At 43.0% G+C, this 19,193-nt stretch overlaps 1 protein-coding gene across 3 annotated transcripts in view; it reads left to right on the forward strand.

Moving 5' to 3' along the window:
• LOC129698842 (sodium channel protein type 2 subunit alpha-like) overlaps positions 1 to 19,193 on the forward strand; it is a 127,145-nt gene that overhangs the window by 77,006 nt on the left and 30,946 nt on the right. For all 3 annotated transcript variants that reach the window (XM_055638162.1, XM_055638161.1, XM_055638160.1), the window contains 4 exons: positions 1,951 to 2,071; positions 10,651 to 10,805; positions 11,510 to 11,683; positions 13,496 to 13,618. In XM_055638162.1, coding sequence (XP_055494137.1) covers positions 1,951 to 2,071; positions 10,651 to 10,805; positions 11,510 to 11,683; positions 13,496 to 13,618 — 573 coding nt within the window. The remainder of the gene's footprint in view (positions 1 to 1,950; positions 2,072 to 10,650; positions 10,806 to 11,509; positions 11,684 to 13,495; positions 13,619 to 19,193) is intronic.

Below are 19,193 nucleotides of genomic sequence, written 5' to 3' on the forward strand. Positions count from 1 at the left end.
TTATTTTTAAGTTGAGTAACTTACAAAGTTTAAAGCATTCTTATCCATGTCCTTAGTGAAATCAAAATAACAGCATCATCCTTCTAGGCTTAATTTTAAGGAGCATTTTATTGTGAAGCAAGATTGATAAGGCTCTCGATTTAACTAGTTTTTAATTTTTGAGCAGACCTGTCTTTTATTTTACATCATTAAATAGCAATCTTCCATATAGTTGCCAGCTTACATCATATTCTCTTCAGTTGGTTTGTCAGAGCAGTCATGAATGCCATAACAGATAAATTTGTGCAAACTATCTTGTATCCCACTATACACAACTGGAATGGCCAGCTACTAATTCTCATATTTCAGAGTGGTACCCAGCTTTGTTCACTACTGATATTTTTGTTGTGTTTGTCGTTAAATAAACCCTAATGCAATTTAATTAGCATTAATGTTTCCATACAATGCAAATGGAAGACTTTCATGGGACATGTGCCCTTGGTATAAATTTCCAGAACAGGTGTGTGTGTGCCACTTTGATTCATGAGTATTGCTTCCCGAGTTCATCCATTTTAGTAACAAACAAAAGTAAAATAATAATGTGTAACAATGATCCTAACGTTAATCATTGATCTTCCTTCCTGACGCTCAGAAATTGCGGGAGCTTGGAACCCCTTACACACTGAATGGTAAAGTGTATTTTCATGTCGCTGAAAATTACACCTGGAGGGTCAGATTAAATGCATATTCTTCATAAATATCTCATGCCATCTTTAGAATTGGCGTAAATGTTCTTTCAGATTTAATGACAATGATATGTATATCAGTTAAGCTTATGCACATTCCCACAAATAATTTCATTGGCTTAGAAGCTTTTACGCAAGTCATTTCACCATAATTTCAATATAATAATTGTTTAAAAAAAGTCTTAGCAACATCAAACCCTGCAGCACAAAGGCTATTACCAGCCTGGCTGATTGATGCTCAATGCTTTTTTGTGACGATACATATCAATATTATGTACCGACATGTCTAACGTGACATGCATGTTTATTAATCGTGCTTAGCTAATAGATAACTAAGTGAATTAATTGGGATATTTGTTTAGTTTTAGTTTAGTTTATTGTCACATGTACCAAGATACAGCAAAAAGCTTTGGTTTGCATGCTATCCAGTCGAAGAAAAGACTATACATGATTACGATCAAGCCATCCACAGTGTAACGATAAGGATAATAGTTCAATTGTTCAATAGTTCATTAATTATCACGTGTACCAAGGTACAGTTAGATTCGTTTTTTGCATACAGGTCAGTAAGGTTATTGCCATACATAAGTACAATCCCTGGTTATGTACAGAAGGAATGGAAACAGCCCACTGAACCGATGTGCACCAGGTTTTGGCGCCATTTTACAGTTTCAGCTGCAGCTGGCTACAAAGGCCCGTTGCAGCCGTCGCTTCTGTCCCTTCTAGTGCGAACCCTCGTTCCTTTCCTTGCCCGGACACGTTCAACCTTCATGCCCCAGGAGCACCTCCTGCAGCGAACCTTGAGGGCACGGAAGGTGATATCCCCGGTTCATCTTACCTGCCCTTGTCCATCATCCGCCCCCGTGGCCAACTCCCTCCACTCTCCTATCCAGTTCCCAGTTTTCTGGGCGAGCAGTGGCCCGGCTCGGCGGCTTCCCTCTCCTGATTTCACGCCGGCAAGTCAGACCAGGATAAAACATTTAGTGTCAACGTATAACATTGTTGTATAATGTTATACAACATTATACAACAATATAGATCATTAGACTTGGAGTTCAGGTATTATATTACAAGTTAAAGTGTCCCCAAGATTGGGTACATTGAAGGGGAAAAAAATGTTGATCAGTTTATACATGTACCGGCACCTCTTTGTCTGCAAAAATAGCACTGTGGATACCTCTGATGTATTGACAATAAACAGCATGCATTTGGGTTTCCTCGACAGAAGTTACCTGATAGCAGCTCATCGGAAGGAAGCACGGTTGACATCAGTCCACCTGGGGAGGGAGAGCAGCCAGAGGAAACGCCGGAGGAATCTACCGATCCTGAAGCTTGCTTCACAGAAGGTACGAGGCTGATAATATCGAAGGTTATCTCAACCTCCAAACAGTCAGTACAAACAAGAAACCATAGATCTGGTTTACACAGAAGGACACAAAGTGATGGAGTAACTCATCGTGTCAGGCAGCATCTCTGAAGAACATGGATAGGTGACGTTTTGGGTTGGGACCTGAAGAAGGGTTCCAACCTGCAACGTTGCTAATCCATCTCCTCCACAGATGTTGCCTGACCCACTGAGTTACTCCAGCACCTGGTGTCCCCTTTTTTTTTTTTACTTAGAAACAAAGATTTGCAGATGCTGGTTTCCAACAAAAGTGCTGGTGTAACTCAGAGGGTCAAGCAGCTTTTCAGTATCTTAAGAGGGTTCCCGAGCTGAAACTATCCATTTTCTTCTGAGATGCTGCCTGACCTGCTGTGTTACTCCAGCTTTTTGTGTCTTTATAGACTTTGCATAAAATAGAAAATAAATAATTTCCTCATTTAATTTTTACTGTTGTTTGCAATACATCAATTGGAAAAGGGTCAAGTATATTTGTTCCAGTGTTCTGGACATTTACTTTGCTCAGATGGAAAAATTCTGTCCTGTAAAAAGATAAACCGAGTGATTCTAGTGTGCACCGATGGGTGCGCTGTAGGGTTCCTGTCCTACAAGCAATGACTGCTCTAGATGGAAGATCACAGCTACACATGTCAAATTGGCCAGAGCCCTTGGATCTACTGCACAGGCTATACTCTTTTACACTGAGAGGTGCAAGTCTCTGGAGTTTAACTAGAAGGTGGCGAATCTGTGGAATTCATTGCCACAGACGGCTGTGGAGACCAAGTCATTGGGTATTTTTAAAGTGGAGATTGAGGGTATAGGGCGAAAGCAGGAGAATGGGTTTGAGAGGGAAAGATAGATCAGCCATGATTGAATGATGTAGTAGATGTGATGGGCTGAATGGCCTAATTATGCTCCAATACTTATGTCATGGGTGGGGAAAGAAATGAGGAAGCAAACGGTCAGAATCAGGGCCTGGAGTGCATCACGAGGGAGCAGAATATCACATAATCATGGTTGAGAACGCATCATAATAGGCAGTCAAGAGAAGGGGAGGGAGAAAGACCATTACATTTTTGTGTGGAGTGCCTGGTTGGATTTGTGAATGAAGTGAAATGACCCAAATATAGTTGTTACCCATTTTCTTTCCAGTCTTGTTGAGAAACTAGATCACATGGCGCTGCTTATTTCTTCAATAATGTGTGCTTGAAATAGATTAACTTCACAGAGTCAAGAGTGCTTAATTGTCATATTAACCGACAACAGATGTGCTACAGGTTAACCTGCCTGTAAACACAAAAACACACAGATAAATATATAATGATCATTTATGCAATAACTTAATCAATGTAAATCAGGTAACCACAATACAATGATACAATGATACCATTTATTTGTTGTCATTTGAACCTCATTGAGGTGAGATGAGAGCACGGCCAGGGTGGTGTGGTCTTTGATGATGTTGGCTGCCTTTATGAGGCAGCACCTCCTGTAGATCGCTTTGATGGTGGGGAGGTCATAGAACATTTATTCGGTTGTGTGTTTAATTTAATTTAAATATTTAAACTTATTGACGTAATGGCAGGAATATTTCTGCAGTGTTTACTGCAGGATGTGGGAGGTCAGGGGCACTGCTGGTGTCATTCACCACCACACCTGTGGGAACTGTGACCAGATGCAGCCCCTCAAGGACCGAGTTAGAGAACTGAAGCAAGCAGCTGGATGACCTGCGGTCCACCCGGGAAGACGAAAGATTCCTGGACAGGCCCTACAGTCAGGTCGTCGCTCCAAGAGTAGAAGATGTGCGATGGTTGGAGACGGAAAGGAAGGGGATGAAATTAGTGCAGGAGACCTCGGTGGAAGTGCCTCTTGAAAACAGGTACATCCTCTTGGGAGCTGTCGGGGCAGACGACGCTTCCAGTCAGAGCGGCCGAATCCTGGTGCTGAGGCTCGACTGACTAGACCGACGTCAGGCAGAGACATAGTGGTGGGTGACTCCATTATCAGATGTGCGGACAGGAGATTCTGTGGCGACAGTGGAGTCTCAAGGATGGTGTGTTGCCTCCCTGGTGCCAGGGGCCAAGATGTCTCAGACCGATAAGAACATCCTCGAGAGGGAAGGTGAACAGCCCTAAGTAGTTGAGCATGTAGGCACAAATGACATTGGGTAAGAAGAGGAAGGAGATTCTGCAATGTGAGTATAGAGAACTAGGCAGGAGGCTGAAAAGCAGGACTTCTATGGTGGTCATCTCTGGGTTGCTTCCAGTACCTTGTGCTAGTGAGGGTAGGAACAGGGAGATAGGGGATCTGAATATGTGGCTGAGGAGTTGGTACAGAGGACAGGGATTTAGATTTCTAGATCACTGGGATCTCTTCTGGGGCAGGGAAGACCTGCACAGATGGGACGGGGGCCTGACATATGATATGAGGCATTTGGATAAGCACATGGAATGGAGGGATACAGATCCTGTGCAGGCTGAGGAGATGAGTTTATCTTGGATTCATGTTTGACGCGGACATTGTGGGACAAAGGCCATGGACCCGTGCTGCACTGTTTTGTAGAAACATAGAAAAATAGGTGCAGGAGTAGGCCATTCGGCCATTCAATATGATCATGGCTGATCATCTAAAATCAGTACCCCGATCCTGCTTTTTCCCCATATCCCTTGATTCCTTTAGCACTGAAAGCTAAATCTAATTATTTCTTGAAAACATCCAGTGAATTGACCTCCACTGCCTTCTGTGGCAGAGAATTCCACAGATTCAAGAAGTTTTTCCTCATGTCAGTCATAAATGGCCTGTCCTTTATTCTTAAACTGTGACCCCTGGTTCTGGACTCCCCCAAAATCAGGAACATTTTTCCTGCATCTACCCTATCCAATCCTCTAAGAATTTTATATGTTTCTATACGATATCCTATCATCCTTCTAATTCCAGTGAATATGAGCCCAGTCGACCCTTTCAAAGGTTTGAAAGATTTCAAGGGTCCTTTATTGTCATCATGTCAGTCCTGCCATCCTAGGAATTAAAGTGGTGAACCAACGCTGCACTCCCTCAATAGCAATAATGTCCTTCCTCAAATTAGGAGAGCAAAACTGCACACAATACTCCAGGTGTGGCCTCACCAGGGCCCTGTACAACTGCAGTAGGACCTCCTGTATCGCATAAAGGCCAACAGCTTACTTCACTGCCTGCTGTACCTGCATGCTTACTTTCAGTGACTGATGTACACCCAGGTCACGTTGCACCTCCCCTTTTTCCTAATCTGACACCATTCAGATAGTAATCTGCCTTCCTGTTCTTGCCACCAAAGTGGATAACCGTGCATTTATCCACATTATATGGCTTCTGCCCACTCACCCAACCTATCCAAGTCTCCCTGCAGCCTCATAGCATCATCTTCGCTGCTCACACTGCCACCCAGCTTTCTGTCATCCGCAAACTTGGAGATGTCACATTTAATTCCCTTATCTAATCGTTAATATATATTGTACACAACTGGGATCCCAGCATCGAGCCTTGCGGCACCCCACTAATCACTGCCTGCCATTCTGAATATAACCCGTTAATTCCTACTCTTTGTTTCCCGTCTGCCAACCAGTTCTCCAACCATGTCAATATCCTACCCCCAATACCATGCGCTCTAATTTTGCACACTAATCTCTTGTGTGGGACCTTGTAAAAGGCTTTTTGAAAGTCGAGATACACCACATCCACTGGCTCTCCCTTATCCATTCTACGTTACATCCTCAGAAAATTCCAGAAGATTAGTCACGCATGATTTCCCCTTCACAAATCCATGCTGACTTTGACTGATCCCATCACTGCTTTCCAAATGCACTGCTATAACATCTTTACTAATCGACACAAGCATCTTCCCCACTACCGATGTAAGGATAACTGATCTACAATTCCCCGTTTTCTCTCTCCCTCCTTTCTTAAGAAGTGGGGGTTTACATTGGCTACCCTCCAGTCCACAGGAACTGATCCAGAGTCGAGAGAACATTGGAAAGTGACTACTAATACATCCACAATTTCTAGGGCAACCTCCTTGACTACTCTGGGATGCAGACTATCAGGCCCTGGGGATTTATCTGCCTTCAGTCCCAACAGTTTACTTAGTCCAGCACTTAGCAGCATGGTGCGCTGACAACAATCTGGCCCTTAACTCCAAGAAGACCAAGGAGCTCATTGTAGACTTCAGGAAGTCCAGAGGCGGCACGCACACCCCCATTCACATTAACGGGACGGAGGTGGAACGTGTTTCTAGCTTCAGGTTCCTGGGAGTCAACATCTCCGATGACCTCTCTTGGACCCACAATACCTCAACTCTGATCAAGAAGGCTCACCAGCGTCTCTTCCTCCTGAGGAGACTGAAGAAGGTCCATCTGTCTCCTCAGATCCTGGTGAACTTCTACCGCTGCACCATCGAGAGCATCCTTACCAACTGCATCACAGTATGGTATGGCAACTGCTCTGTCTCCGACCGGAAGGATACTGCAGAGGGTGGTGAAAATTTCCCAACGCATCACCGGTTCCTCGCTCCCCTCCATTGAGTCTGTCCAAAGCAAGCGCTGTCTGCGGAGGGCGCTCAGCATCGCCAAGGACTGCTCTCACCCCAACCATGGACTGTGTACCCTCCTACCATCCGGGAGGCGCTACAGGTCTCTCCGTTGCCGAACCAGCAGGTCGAGGAACAGCTTCTTCCCGGCGGCTGTCACTCTACTCAACAACGTACCTTGGTGACTGCCAATCACCACCCCCCCCCCCCCCCCCCCCCGGACACTTATTATTATTTATTCAAATCATTTGCTATGTCGCTCTTCCAGGGAGATGCTAAATGCATTTCGTTGTCTCTGTACTGTACACTGACAACGACAATTAAAATTGAATCTAAATCTGAATCTGAACATCATATCCTGACTAATGTGGATTCCCTTCAGTTCCTGCCTCCCACTAGTTCCTCGGTCCCCTAGTATTTCTGGTAGATTGCTTGTGTCTTCCTTAGTGAAGACAGAACTAAAGTACTCGTTTAACTGTTCTGCCATTTCCTTGTTTCCCATTATAGTTTCACCTGTTTCTGACTGTAATGGACCTACATTTGTCATCACTTCACTAATCCTTTCCTCTTCACATATCTAAAGAAGCTTTTACAGGCCGTTTTTATATTCCCTGCAAGCTTTCTTTCATGCTCTATTTTCCCCCTTATTGATAAAATGTTGTATCAGTGCCAGCTTCTACAATTGAAGTTGTAATAGATTCCTGACACAGTAGGTTTAGGTGTATTATTATCACGTGTACCGAGGTACGGTGAAAAGCTTAGTTTTGCATTCCATCCAAACAGATCAGCTATACTATACGTAGTACCATCAAGTCAAACTCAAGTACAATAGGTAAAGCAAAGGGGAAGAAACGGAGTGAAAAATATAGTTCAGCATTGTCGTGCTTCAGTTCCAGAGACAGAGTCCAATGTCCGCAATGGGGTAGAGGTGAATCAGACAGTACCCTAGTTTATGGAAGGACCGTTCAGCAGTCAGATAACAGAAGGGATGAATCTGTTCCTGAGTCTGGTGGTGTGCACTTTGAAGCTTCCTTACTTTCTGCTGGAGAAGAATGAATGACCAGGATGGGACAAATCTTTTATTATGTTGGCTTTTCCGAGGCAATATATGTATTTTTAAAGTGGGGATTGACAGGTACTTAGTAAGGGTGTTAAAGGTTATGGGGAGAAGGCAGGAGCCTGGGGTTGAGAGGTAAAGATGGATCAGCTATTGTTGAATGGGCTGAGTGGTATAATTCTGCTCCTATCTTGTGAACCCATCACTGCCAAAATGAGAAAATATGAATAATAGCATTTCTAAATGTTGTTTTTCTATTTTTGATGGATGAAACAATTTATATTTCAATAAATTTATATTTCAATGTTGGTGTTGTGTTATTATTGTCATATATATCATGGTTCAGTGAAAAGCTATTGATAAGCTTTTCAAAGTTATTGAAATATTAAAGCTTACTGATGATTTGACTGTTGTTTAGTATTAAAATCACAGGAGTGTAACTTTAAATTTAAAGACATTTCATAACATCGTTCCATCATTCTGTTCCTTAACTTGCTACACAAAACATCCTGTTTAGCTGCGTAATGGTCATTATGTTTTTAATCTAAATTTGGGTATCTGATTCAACATCATGGTTCAATTAATGCTTTTATAGATTACCTGATTATCAAGGGAAATGTTTAATCATTCTGCCTATTTGTAATTGCAAAGATTACGGCAGAATAGGGAGCGACAATGCTGGCTCTCAGTATTCCTCGAAGCTAAGATGCTGTGCCTGCTCATGTCACCACTTATATATTCTAGTTGACCTACTTTTAGAAGCAATGCAGAACATGTCATTTTGCATAGTGCCTCACATTAACTTGCGGTGAACAAAATTAGTGCTTTTTAAAATACTGTCTACATTTGCAAAGATGGAACTTCACGTATTAAAAATGTAAACATAGGACATAGTGCAGCGTAGGAGCGGAGCACAATGTTTGCTCAAAAATGGAGAAGATTGCTGAATCCCCAACAAGACAAACCATGTTGAAATACCTGCAAATCTAACAAGGCTATCGGAGCCGATTTCAGAACTCTGCGCATCAGCCTTTTGAGGGATGATATTTGGAGTGTGTTTGCATGTCTGAATTATCTGGGTAGTTTTAGATCATCAGAGATCTAAGTTGGTCATTTGGAACAGACCTCGTTCGGGGAGCCATTTTCCTTGTACGTTGCCTTGAGGCTTTTAAAATGCTTGCTTTGACTGAATAATCGGAAATCAGATGAATAAAAAGGTGGAAACAACTTCAGAATGAACCGGAACTTTGACCCTAAAGCAGCGTGTTAGCTACAGGAGGTAGCTAGACATTGAAAGGGTGGAATGCAGTGAAAACATTCTTTAATTTTTAAAGAACGATTTTGAGGTTTGAGTTTAGTTTATTGTCACGTGTACCGAGGTGCAGTGAAAAGCTTTTGTTGCGTGCTAACCAGTCAGCGGAAAGATGATACACAATGAGCCATCCGCAGTGTACAGATACAGGATAAAAGGAATAACACGAATAACGTTTAGTGCAAGGTATAGCCAGTAAAATCCAATCAAAGATGGTCTGAGGGTCACCAATGAGGTAGATAATAGTTCAGGACTGCTCTCTGGTTGTTGCTAGGAGGGTTCATATGCTTTGCATCCTCTAAGTCTCCTTGCTTTCAAATGCAAAAAAAAACATTTATTTTAGATTATAGTTTAAAGCAGCCTTCTATCGCTTTTTCCATACTTATTATTTAAATATAAATAGTTTCATCCCTCAAAAATAGAAATAACCTCATTTAGAGATTGCTATTATTAAAAAAAGATGTTAATGTGGCAGTGATGGGATTACGATTAGAATGTGTGAATCCCCCCCCCCCCCCCCCCCCCCCCCCCACTCAAATACGTCACCCACTCTACTAAGCATTGATATTGGCAAATAAGGTTGACTTTTTAACATTGAATAACAGGCATTCTTTTGTTTTTTTGAAATGCCTGTTCTTTTTTCTCGTGGTAAACATTATCGGCCACTGTGTGTTTGCTGTGCAGAAGCAAATGTTGGAAACGTGCCTTTCCCTCAGGTTATAAATGGGACATGTTATAAAAAACAGGAGGCAATCAGTCTGTCTGATCAAAGGCTGGAGGTTGGGTCTGACAAAGGGAAGACTCGGAGTGTGTAGGGGCTCAGCTAATGAGTTGTATTGGTTAATCAATTCGATGAATTATTAGCATGCTTGCATATGGACAAGTTGTATTGATTGAGCCAAATGAGTTCGGAAATGTTGTTCCTGATGAATGATACTTTATTATCACGTGTGACATGTCACAGTGATATTCTTTGTTTTGCATACCACACACAAAGTATGCAAAGAATCACCACGTATTGGGTGCTGACAAGGTTACAGTGTCCAATGTAGTCTCAGTGGTCCCTCTTTGTTCACAGCGATCACTCCCCCCGGCCGCATCCCTGTTTGTTCCCCTCACCTGCTTATGAATTGGTCTTATCTTACCCAGGGGTTTCTCTATATTCTAAGACAAGGGGATCCTATCATTTTAGTTTAGTTTAGAGATGCAGCATGTAAGCAAGCTCTTCGGCCCACCTAGTCCACGCCGACCATCTATGTACTAGGGGCAATTTACAGAGGGCCAATTAACCTACAAATCTGCACATATCGGCGCGCCCATAAGAAACCCACACAGTCACAGGGGGAACATGCAAACTCCACGCAGACAGCGTGCCAGAAAATGGTGTAGGTTTAGGTTTAGGTTAAGAAGCTGTTCCTGACTCTGATGGTGCATGCTTTCAAGCTTCTGTATCTTATGCCTGATGAGAGCAAGGAGAAGGAATGACTAGGGTGGGACAAGTATTTGATTATACTCGCTGCTTTTCAGAGGCAATGTCACAAAAAATATTGGATTGAGAGATTGATGTACTTCTGAAATGCCTGTTGTTAACATTTATCCTCGTCTTTCACACAGGGTGTGTAAGAAAATTCCCATTATGCTATGTCAACATAGACGAGGGCTATGGCAAGTCTTGGTGGAACCTCCGAAAGACTTGCTTCAAAATAGTGGAACACAATTGGTTTGAGACATTCATTATCTTCATGATTCTTCTGAGCAGCGGGGCATTGGTAAGAACATTTTTACCTTTCTCATTTTTTTTTACATTTAGCATTTTACAAACGTGGCATTTATGAAAATAAGTAAATTAAACTGTGCACTATCTACTGAGAATCGAGGATTCTTGCCCCTTCTAACTTGATCGTTCAATCCACCAAAGTAGAACCGGTGGCTCAGACAGCATGAGCTGTAAGTTGTGCAATAGATTAAAATCACTTCATATCAATTAAGTTATGGTTTAGTTTCGAGATACAGCAAAGAAGCAGGCCCTTGAGCCCACCGAGTCCATGCAGACCATCGATCACGCGTTCACTCTAGTTCCATGTTATTAACTTTCTCACCCACTCCCTACACTCTTGGGGCAATTTACAGAGGGCCAATTAACCTATGAAACCGCACGTCTTTGGGATATGGGAGGAAACTGGAGCACTGGGAGGAAACCCACGCGGTCACAGGGAAAACGTGCAAACTCCACACAGACAGCACCCAGGGTCAGGATCAAACCTTGGTCTCTGGTGCTGTGAGGCAGCGGCTCTACCAGCTGCACCATTGTTGTTGTAAGACCTAGTAATCCTAAACTAACTAATGTACCGCATACCGAAACAGAGGGTGGTTTGGTGGATGTAGCAAAAAGGTGGGAAAAAAGGCATGAAATCTGATGTGAAAAGCACCTTGTTAAGATGCCTGCATTTTTAGGAATATTTTCTTTTTTTAGGCTTTTGAAGATATTTATGTCGAACAGCGGAAAAACATCAAATCAATGCTTGAATATGCAGATAAAATCTTCACCTATATTTTCATTCTGGAAATGTTGTTGAAGTGGGTGGCGTATGGCTTTGTGAAGTATTTCACAAATGCATGGTGTTGGCTGGATTTCCTCATTGTTGATGTAAGTATTCTAGATATCCCTTTATTTTCTGATAATCCATGTTATGACGAACACATAGACATGTATAATGTGTGTGTGTGTGTGTGTGTGTGTGTGTGTACATTCACACACACACATATATACACACACACACACACACACACACACACACACACACACACACACACACACACACACACACACACACACATATATATATAGACATTCCGATATATACTAGACCAAATGCAGACCCGTTGGGTCTGCTCCAGATACGGGCGCCAGCAGCCGTTATGGTCGCTGGCCAGCAGGAGGCAACAAAATGAGTGAGCTGGGGGGGGAGAAGGATTTCATTAAAAATGTGTACGACGAAATTTAATGAGGAGTGGACACTTGGAATGATAAGTGAAATCTCTACCGAAATGGAAAAGATCTCGGCGATTCTGCGTCTGGATTCGGCGTGGCAAGGAATCAAAGGAAGAAAGGCAGCCGGCAGCCGTACATGTAAATGGAGCCATTCCGATTGGACATCTGCGAACATTGGGCATTGTGATTGGACATCTGCGAGCATTGGGCATTGTGACATCACACGATGGAACGAATCAAAAGGCAGCCGGACGGACGCCAGGCGGCAGCCACACAGTTTTAATATATAACTAGACCAAGGGCAGACCCGTTGGGTCTGCTCCCCCAACGCAGCCGTTCCCTACCCGTAGCCCCCACCGGAGACGTGGTCCTCCAACTCAAGCGGCTCAGGAATGAGCAGTGCGGCTGGTTTTAAATGGCGTCTTTGAGGCGAGATGCGGGCGCCAGCAGCCGTTATGGTCACTGGCCAGCTGGAGGCGACAAATGAGTGAGGGGGGGGGGGGGGGGGGGGGGGGAGAAAGATTTAATGAAAAATTTGGACATAAACATAACGAAATCTAATGAGGAGTGGATAGTTGGAATGAAAAGTGAAATGTCTACCCAAATGGCTGCTTCTATGGGTGAGAAGCCAGTTTATTTTTGAAATATTGGAGGGTGGGGGAGGGGGGGGGAGAAGGATTTGATTAAAAACGTGTACTTAAACACGACGAAATGTAATGAGGAGCGGATACTTAGAAAGAAAAGTGAAATCTCTACCGAAATGGAAAAGATCTCGGCGATTGTGCGTCTGGATTCGGCGTGGCAAGGAATCAAAGGAAGAAATGCAGCCGGCAGCCGTACATGTAAATGGATCCATTCCGATTGGACATCTGCGAGCATCGGCCATTCCGATTGGACATCTGCGAGCATTGGGCATTGTGACATCACACGATGGAACAAATCAAAAGGCAGAAAGGCAGCCGGACGGCAGCCGGTCGGATGGCACGAGAGTTTTATATAATAATAATAATAGATAGATAGATAGATAGATAGATAGATAGATAGATAGATATGCGTACATATATATGCGTACATATATGTGTGTGTTTGTATGTGTATATTGTATATACACACACACACAATGGACAGATAGACAAATCATATGGTAAAATGTTACTTGCCACTAATCTGCCTGTATCTCCATTTTGAACATGAACGATATTATTTTTATTATTTGAGTTACTTATTTGTTTGTTTTCCTTTGTGTTTTATTTTCTTTTTTTATTGCTTACAAGTTTATTTGTGTTTGTATTTTTTTAACATGTTCAATAAATTAATAAAAATGTATTTATTTATTTTTTTATTTAAAAAAATGTTGTCTCAGTGTTATTGCTTGCAGTTACAGAGTGCTTATCTTGATAATTCTTGATATTGTTGCACAAATTACTTTACTTACATGGGATATTTCCTTTTCCCTTTATGGTCTAGGTGTCTTTAGTGAGCCTCGTAGCCAATGCCTTGGGGTATTCGGAACTTGGGCCCATTAAGTCCCTCAGAACGCTAAGAGCCTTGAGGCCTTTGAGAGCACTGTCACGCTTTGAAGGCATGAGGGTAAGATACCAACTCAACACATCCATGGATGTAAGATGCATTTAGATCCGTACAAACAGATCTCGTTGGAATGACTTACATAAGTGGCTCTTTCACAATGTACACCCCATCCTAAGTAAAACTGAATTTGAACACCTCAAGAAATACCCATACAGTTTTAGAATGCAAACAATTCTCTCATGCCCTGTTATTTGGCCAGGTCTTTTCGTTTGTGTGTTCCCAAATAATTCTCGCAATGTTTGGAGAAAGGCTGAAGTAGATTTTGGTTTGAACACTAGCAAGGGTTGTGCTAACCTTTGTACTACATTGCATGTGGGTTGGATTCAGGAGGAATAAATCTAGCTGGGGTTTTATCGGACTTTGGGTAGAGCTTGGCGAGATTACAAGGTGCAGTTTTGGTAATGAAAACTAGGAGATATTTTGGCATTAGTTTCAAACTATGTAGTATTAGTTTCTGTGAAGTCACTGAAATGATCATCATTGTGGTACGTTTAACCAGGTCAGGACTTGTGGAGCAAGGCGGCACAGTGGTGCAGCTGGTAGTGCCACTGCCTCACAGTGCCAGAGACTCGGGTTCGATCCTGACCTCGGGTTCTGTCTGTGTGGAGTTTGCATGTTTTCTCTTTGACTTTCTCTCTGGGTTTCCTCTGGGTAATTTTCTCCCACCCCCAAGACGTGCAAGTTTGTAGGTTAATTGGTCCCTAGTGTGTAGGGAGTAGTTCATAAAGTGGGATAACATAGAACTAGTATGAACCAGTGATCAATGGTCAGTAGGCCAAAGGGTCTGTTTCTATGCTGTATCTCTAAAAGTAAACAAAAACAAAACAAAAGTAAATGATAGGGTCCTGGAAAGTGTTGTAGTACACATATCTAGGAGTACAGGTACATATTTCCCTACTAATTGTGATGCAGATAGACAGGGTGTTGAAGAAGGTATACGGCATGTTTGCCTTCATTGGTCAGGGCCTTAAGTATTGTCGTTGGGAGGAGGTGTACAAAATCATGAGAGGAATAGATTGGGCAAACACATAGTCTCTTGCCCAGAATAAGGGAATAAATAACCTGAGGACATAGGATTAAGGTGAGGTGGGAATGATTTAATAGGAAGCTGAGGGGTAACTTTTTTACACAAAGGGTGTTGAGTATATGGAACGATATGGAGGTAGGTGAGGCAGGTACCATCACAACCTTTAAGAAACATTTGGACAGGTACTTGGATAGAGCAGGTGCAGAGAGATATGGGCTAAATGCAGAGTGGTGGGACTAATGTTGATGGGACCTGTGGCCAGGTTGGGCCGAAAGGCTTGGTTCCATGCTGTATGACTATATGAATCTATATTCTAATTGGAATATTTTGTGTAGTTCTGGTCATCGAGTCACAGGAAGGATGTCAAGGGAGGAACTGAAGAAAATCCACATTAGTCAGGAAAAAGTGCCTGGACCACTTAGGCACTTTTTTCAGACACTTCCGGCGACTAGGCTGTCACCACATGGTCACGGGATAAAGCCTTTATGGTCGTGAAACATCTCCTCAAGTCGCCTAAAGAGTCGTAAAACCCCTGTCTCACGGTGCGAGTCCACCCACGAGTGATCCCGAGTTTAAAACAAATCAAACACGTGGTAATCACATAGAATTAACTTAGCGGGAATGTCAGAACTCGTGGACGTAACTTAGCGACTCGTAACACAAATGGCAGGTACTCGGGAAACTTGTTAACTCGTGAAAATCTTTCAACATGATGAAAGATTTCCATGAGTCAAATTTACTCTCGAAGTAAAAATGTTATACTTTTAAACTCGTTGTAAGAACGTAGTAGCCCGTGAGTTTACCGTAGTGACTTGTGAGTCTACCGTGGGCATTCTTTAACTCAGCGAGCAGGCAGCATCTCTGGAGAGAAGGAATGGGTGACGGGATGACGTTTCCAAATTTCTGCGGCGTCTTTGTGTTACTCCAGCACCGTGTGTTCACTTTTTGTCAACCAGCATCTGCCTTTTCTTGTGAATGACTTGATTTGTATCCGTGGCAGTTGATTGTCGCTCCCTTCAGTTCCCCAGGGGGTCAGGACGGGACTGAAGTTGGGAGGGAAAGGAGGGGGGTGGGGGGAGAGGAGGGGGTTGGGGTGACTTAGTATGGGAGACAAGTGTAGGAGAGGTGTACTGACTGTGTGGGCAGACACTTTGGTAGTGATTGCCCATTGGGGTTCACTGTCGAGGACTTCATAATGCAAAGAGCATTATAATGAGTGGAGCGATTAACCCTGGAAAGGGGGTAGACCTCTCTGAGTTGGACCCAGGAAACTGAAGCAGGCTCACGTAGACTTAATATTTTCTTGAGGTTATTAACGAAAGATAAATGGATGGGAAGAGTTTAGAGGGCTATGGGCCATATGCAGGCAAACAAGACTACCGCAAGACGCCAACTTGGACGGCACAGCCAAGCTGGGCCAAAGGACCTGTTTCTGTGTTGTACAGCACCTTGACTAAGGCCTATCCAGTGGGATTGACTTGTTTTGTATTTTTCCTTTCTAAAGATGCAGTGCATTTTGGTGACTATTGCACACTGCAGACCAGAAGCACCTTCAATAACCAGATTTTCCAGATCCACACAAAATCTTTTTTTGCGGCAACTGCATTATGCACTGCTCTTTGCATTATGAAGTCCTCGACAGTGAACCCCAATGGGCAATCACTACCAAAGTGTCTGCCCACACAGTCAGTACACCTCTCCTACACTTGTCTCCCGTACTAAGTCACCGCAACCCCCCACCTCACCTTTCCCTCCCAACTCCAGTCCCGTCCCGACCCCCTGGGAAACTGAAGAGAGCGAAAATCAACTGCCACGGATACAAATAATGTCATACACAAGAAAGGGCAGATGCTGGTTGACAAAACGTGAACACACGGTGCTGGAGTTACACAAAGACACAGCAGAAATTTGGAAACGTCATCCCGTCACCCATTCCTTCTCCCCAGAGATGCTGCCTGTCCGCTGAGTTAAAGAGTGTCCACGGTCGACTCACGAGTCACTACGGTAAACTCACGGGTTACTACGTTCTTACAACGAGTTTAAAAGTATAAAATTTGTACTTCGAGAGTAAATTTGACTCATGGAAATCTTTCATCATGTTGAAAGATTTTCACGAGTTAACAAGTTTCCCGAGCACCTGCCGTTAGCGTTACGAGTCGCTAAGTTACGTCCACGAGTTCCGACATTCCAGCTACGTTAATTCTACGTGATTACCACGTGTTTGATTTGTTTTAAATTCAGGATCACTCGTGGGTGGACTCGCACCGTAAGACAGGGCCATAAGTTTTTTCTTGGCGCCGCTGGATTTTGAAATGTTCAAAATCTTTAAGCGACTGTGGGCTTGACGTAGCTTGCCTTCTCCTGCCGTAGGTGCTGTCGTAGGTTGTCGCCAGGATGACGCAGGTTGTTGCCGTTGTCGGTAGCTTTTGCCGTAGCTTGACGTCAACTTGGTGGTAGATGGTCGTAGACATTGTTGTGGGCGGGGGGGTCCAGTCTCCGTTTTTTTGGCAAACTGCTACGATTGTGACTGTCGCCGAAAAAATCGCTGAAGTGGGACAGGCCGTTTAGTTAAACTGTTGTGATTGAAGGCAGGTAAATCCCCAGGGCCTGATGGTCTGCATCCCAGAGTACCCAATGTTCTCTAGACTGTGGATCAGTTCCTGTGGACTTGAGGGTAGCCAATGTAACTCCACTTTTTAAGAAAGGAGGGAGAGAGTAAACAGGGAATTATAGACCAGTTAGTCTTACATCTTTAATAATCGACTCAAGATGCTTAGTCGATTATTAAAGATGTTATAGCAGTGCATTTGGAAAGCAGTGACGGGATCAGTCGAAGTCAGCATGGATTTACGAAGGGGAAATCATGCTTGACTAATTTTCTGGAACTTTTTGAGTATGCAACAAGTAGAATGGATAAGGGAGAGCCAGTGGATGTGGTGTATCTGGATTATCAAAAGGCCTTTTACAAGGTCCCACACAAGAGATTATAGAGTGCAAAATTAGAACACGTGGTATTGGGGGTAGGGCATTGACATGGATAGAGAACAGGTTGGCAGACAGGCAGCAGAGTAGGAATTAACGGGTCCTTTTCAGAATGGCAGGCAGTGACTAGTGGGTGCTGCAAGGCTCGGTGCTGGGACCCCAGTTATTTATAATATATATTAACGATTTAGACAAAGGAATTAAATATAGAATCTTCAAGTTTGCGGTTGACACAAAGTTGGGTGGCCGTGTGAGCAGCGAGGAGTAAGCTATGAGGCTGCAGGGTGACGGATAGGTTGGGTGAGAGGGCAGGTGCATAGCAGATGCGGTATAATGTGGATAAATGTGAGGTTATCCACTTTGGTGGTAAGAAGAAGAAGGCAGATTATTATAGAAACAGAAAAAAATTCTTAAGGGATTGGACAGGCTAAATGCAGAAAAATGTCCCCGATGTTGCACCAGAGGGCACAGCCTCAGAATAAAAGGACATACTTTTAGAAAGGAGACGAGGAGGATGGTGAATCTGTGGAATTGCCACAGGCGGCTGTGGAGGCTGTCATTGGGTATTTTAAAAGCAGAGATTGACAGATTCTTGATGATTAAGAATGTCAAAGGTACAGGGAGAAGGCAGGAGATTGGGGTTGAGAGGGAAAGATAGATCAGCCACGATTGAATGGCAGAGTAGACTCAAGGCCAAATTGCCTAATTCTGCTCAAGGCCGAATTGCCTAATAACTTATGAACATTTACTTTTTCCTCGGGTAGTGAAGTGTAATACTAGATAGCATAGATGTAAGGTGAGAGGGAAAACATCTAAAAGGGACCTGAGAAGCAAGTTGGTATTAGGAAAGAGGAAGCCTTAGAGGTAGGTACGATTACAATGTTTCAAAGGCATTTGGACAAGTACATGGATAGGAATAGTTTCGAGGGATACGGGTCAAAAACTAGCGAATGGACTAGCTTGGATAGACATAGTCAGCATGGATGAGTTGGGTGTAGCGGCCTGCATCCTTGCTGTATGACACCATAACTTCATCATTAGCTTCACACATGCTATCTCATCGACCAAACCAAGACCAACCATTGTTTGATTTCATTTTCCAGCTTTACAATATATTGTCGCTAATTATGATTTGCGATTTGTATTTCATTTATAATTTTGCTTTTTTTTTCTCCTTCGCAGTAATCAAATTCTGTGACGGCTTCGGTCCACCACAAGGTTTTTTTCTTTATTTTGCTTTACAATACATGCATTTCCGTTTGCCCAGATAACTCTGTAAATTACTTTACCATTGTTTTCTTTACTTTATTTGTAATCATTTTATCTCTTAATTGTCACAATAAATTTAATCATTGAATTATTGTTTAGGTATGCTGTAGACGGCTTGATTGTACTCATGTATAGTCTTTTGTTTGACTGGATAGCACACCACAAAAAACACATGCATGTGACAATAATAAACCAAACAAAACTAAACTGGTTTTATTTTCGCTATTTGCATAAATTGCTAGTATCAGACTTCTGAACGGTCCTCTCATGAACTAGGGTACTGTCTGATTCACCTCT

Source organism: Leucoraja erinacea, chromosome 7, assembly GCF_028641065.1.
Source record: "Leucoraja erinacea ecotype New England chromosome 7, Leri_hhj_1, whole genome shotgun sequence".
Classification (NCBI taxonomy): Eukaryota; Metazoa; Chordata; class Chondrichthyes; order Rajiformes; family Rajidae; genus Leucoraja; species Leucoraja erinaceus.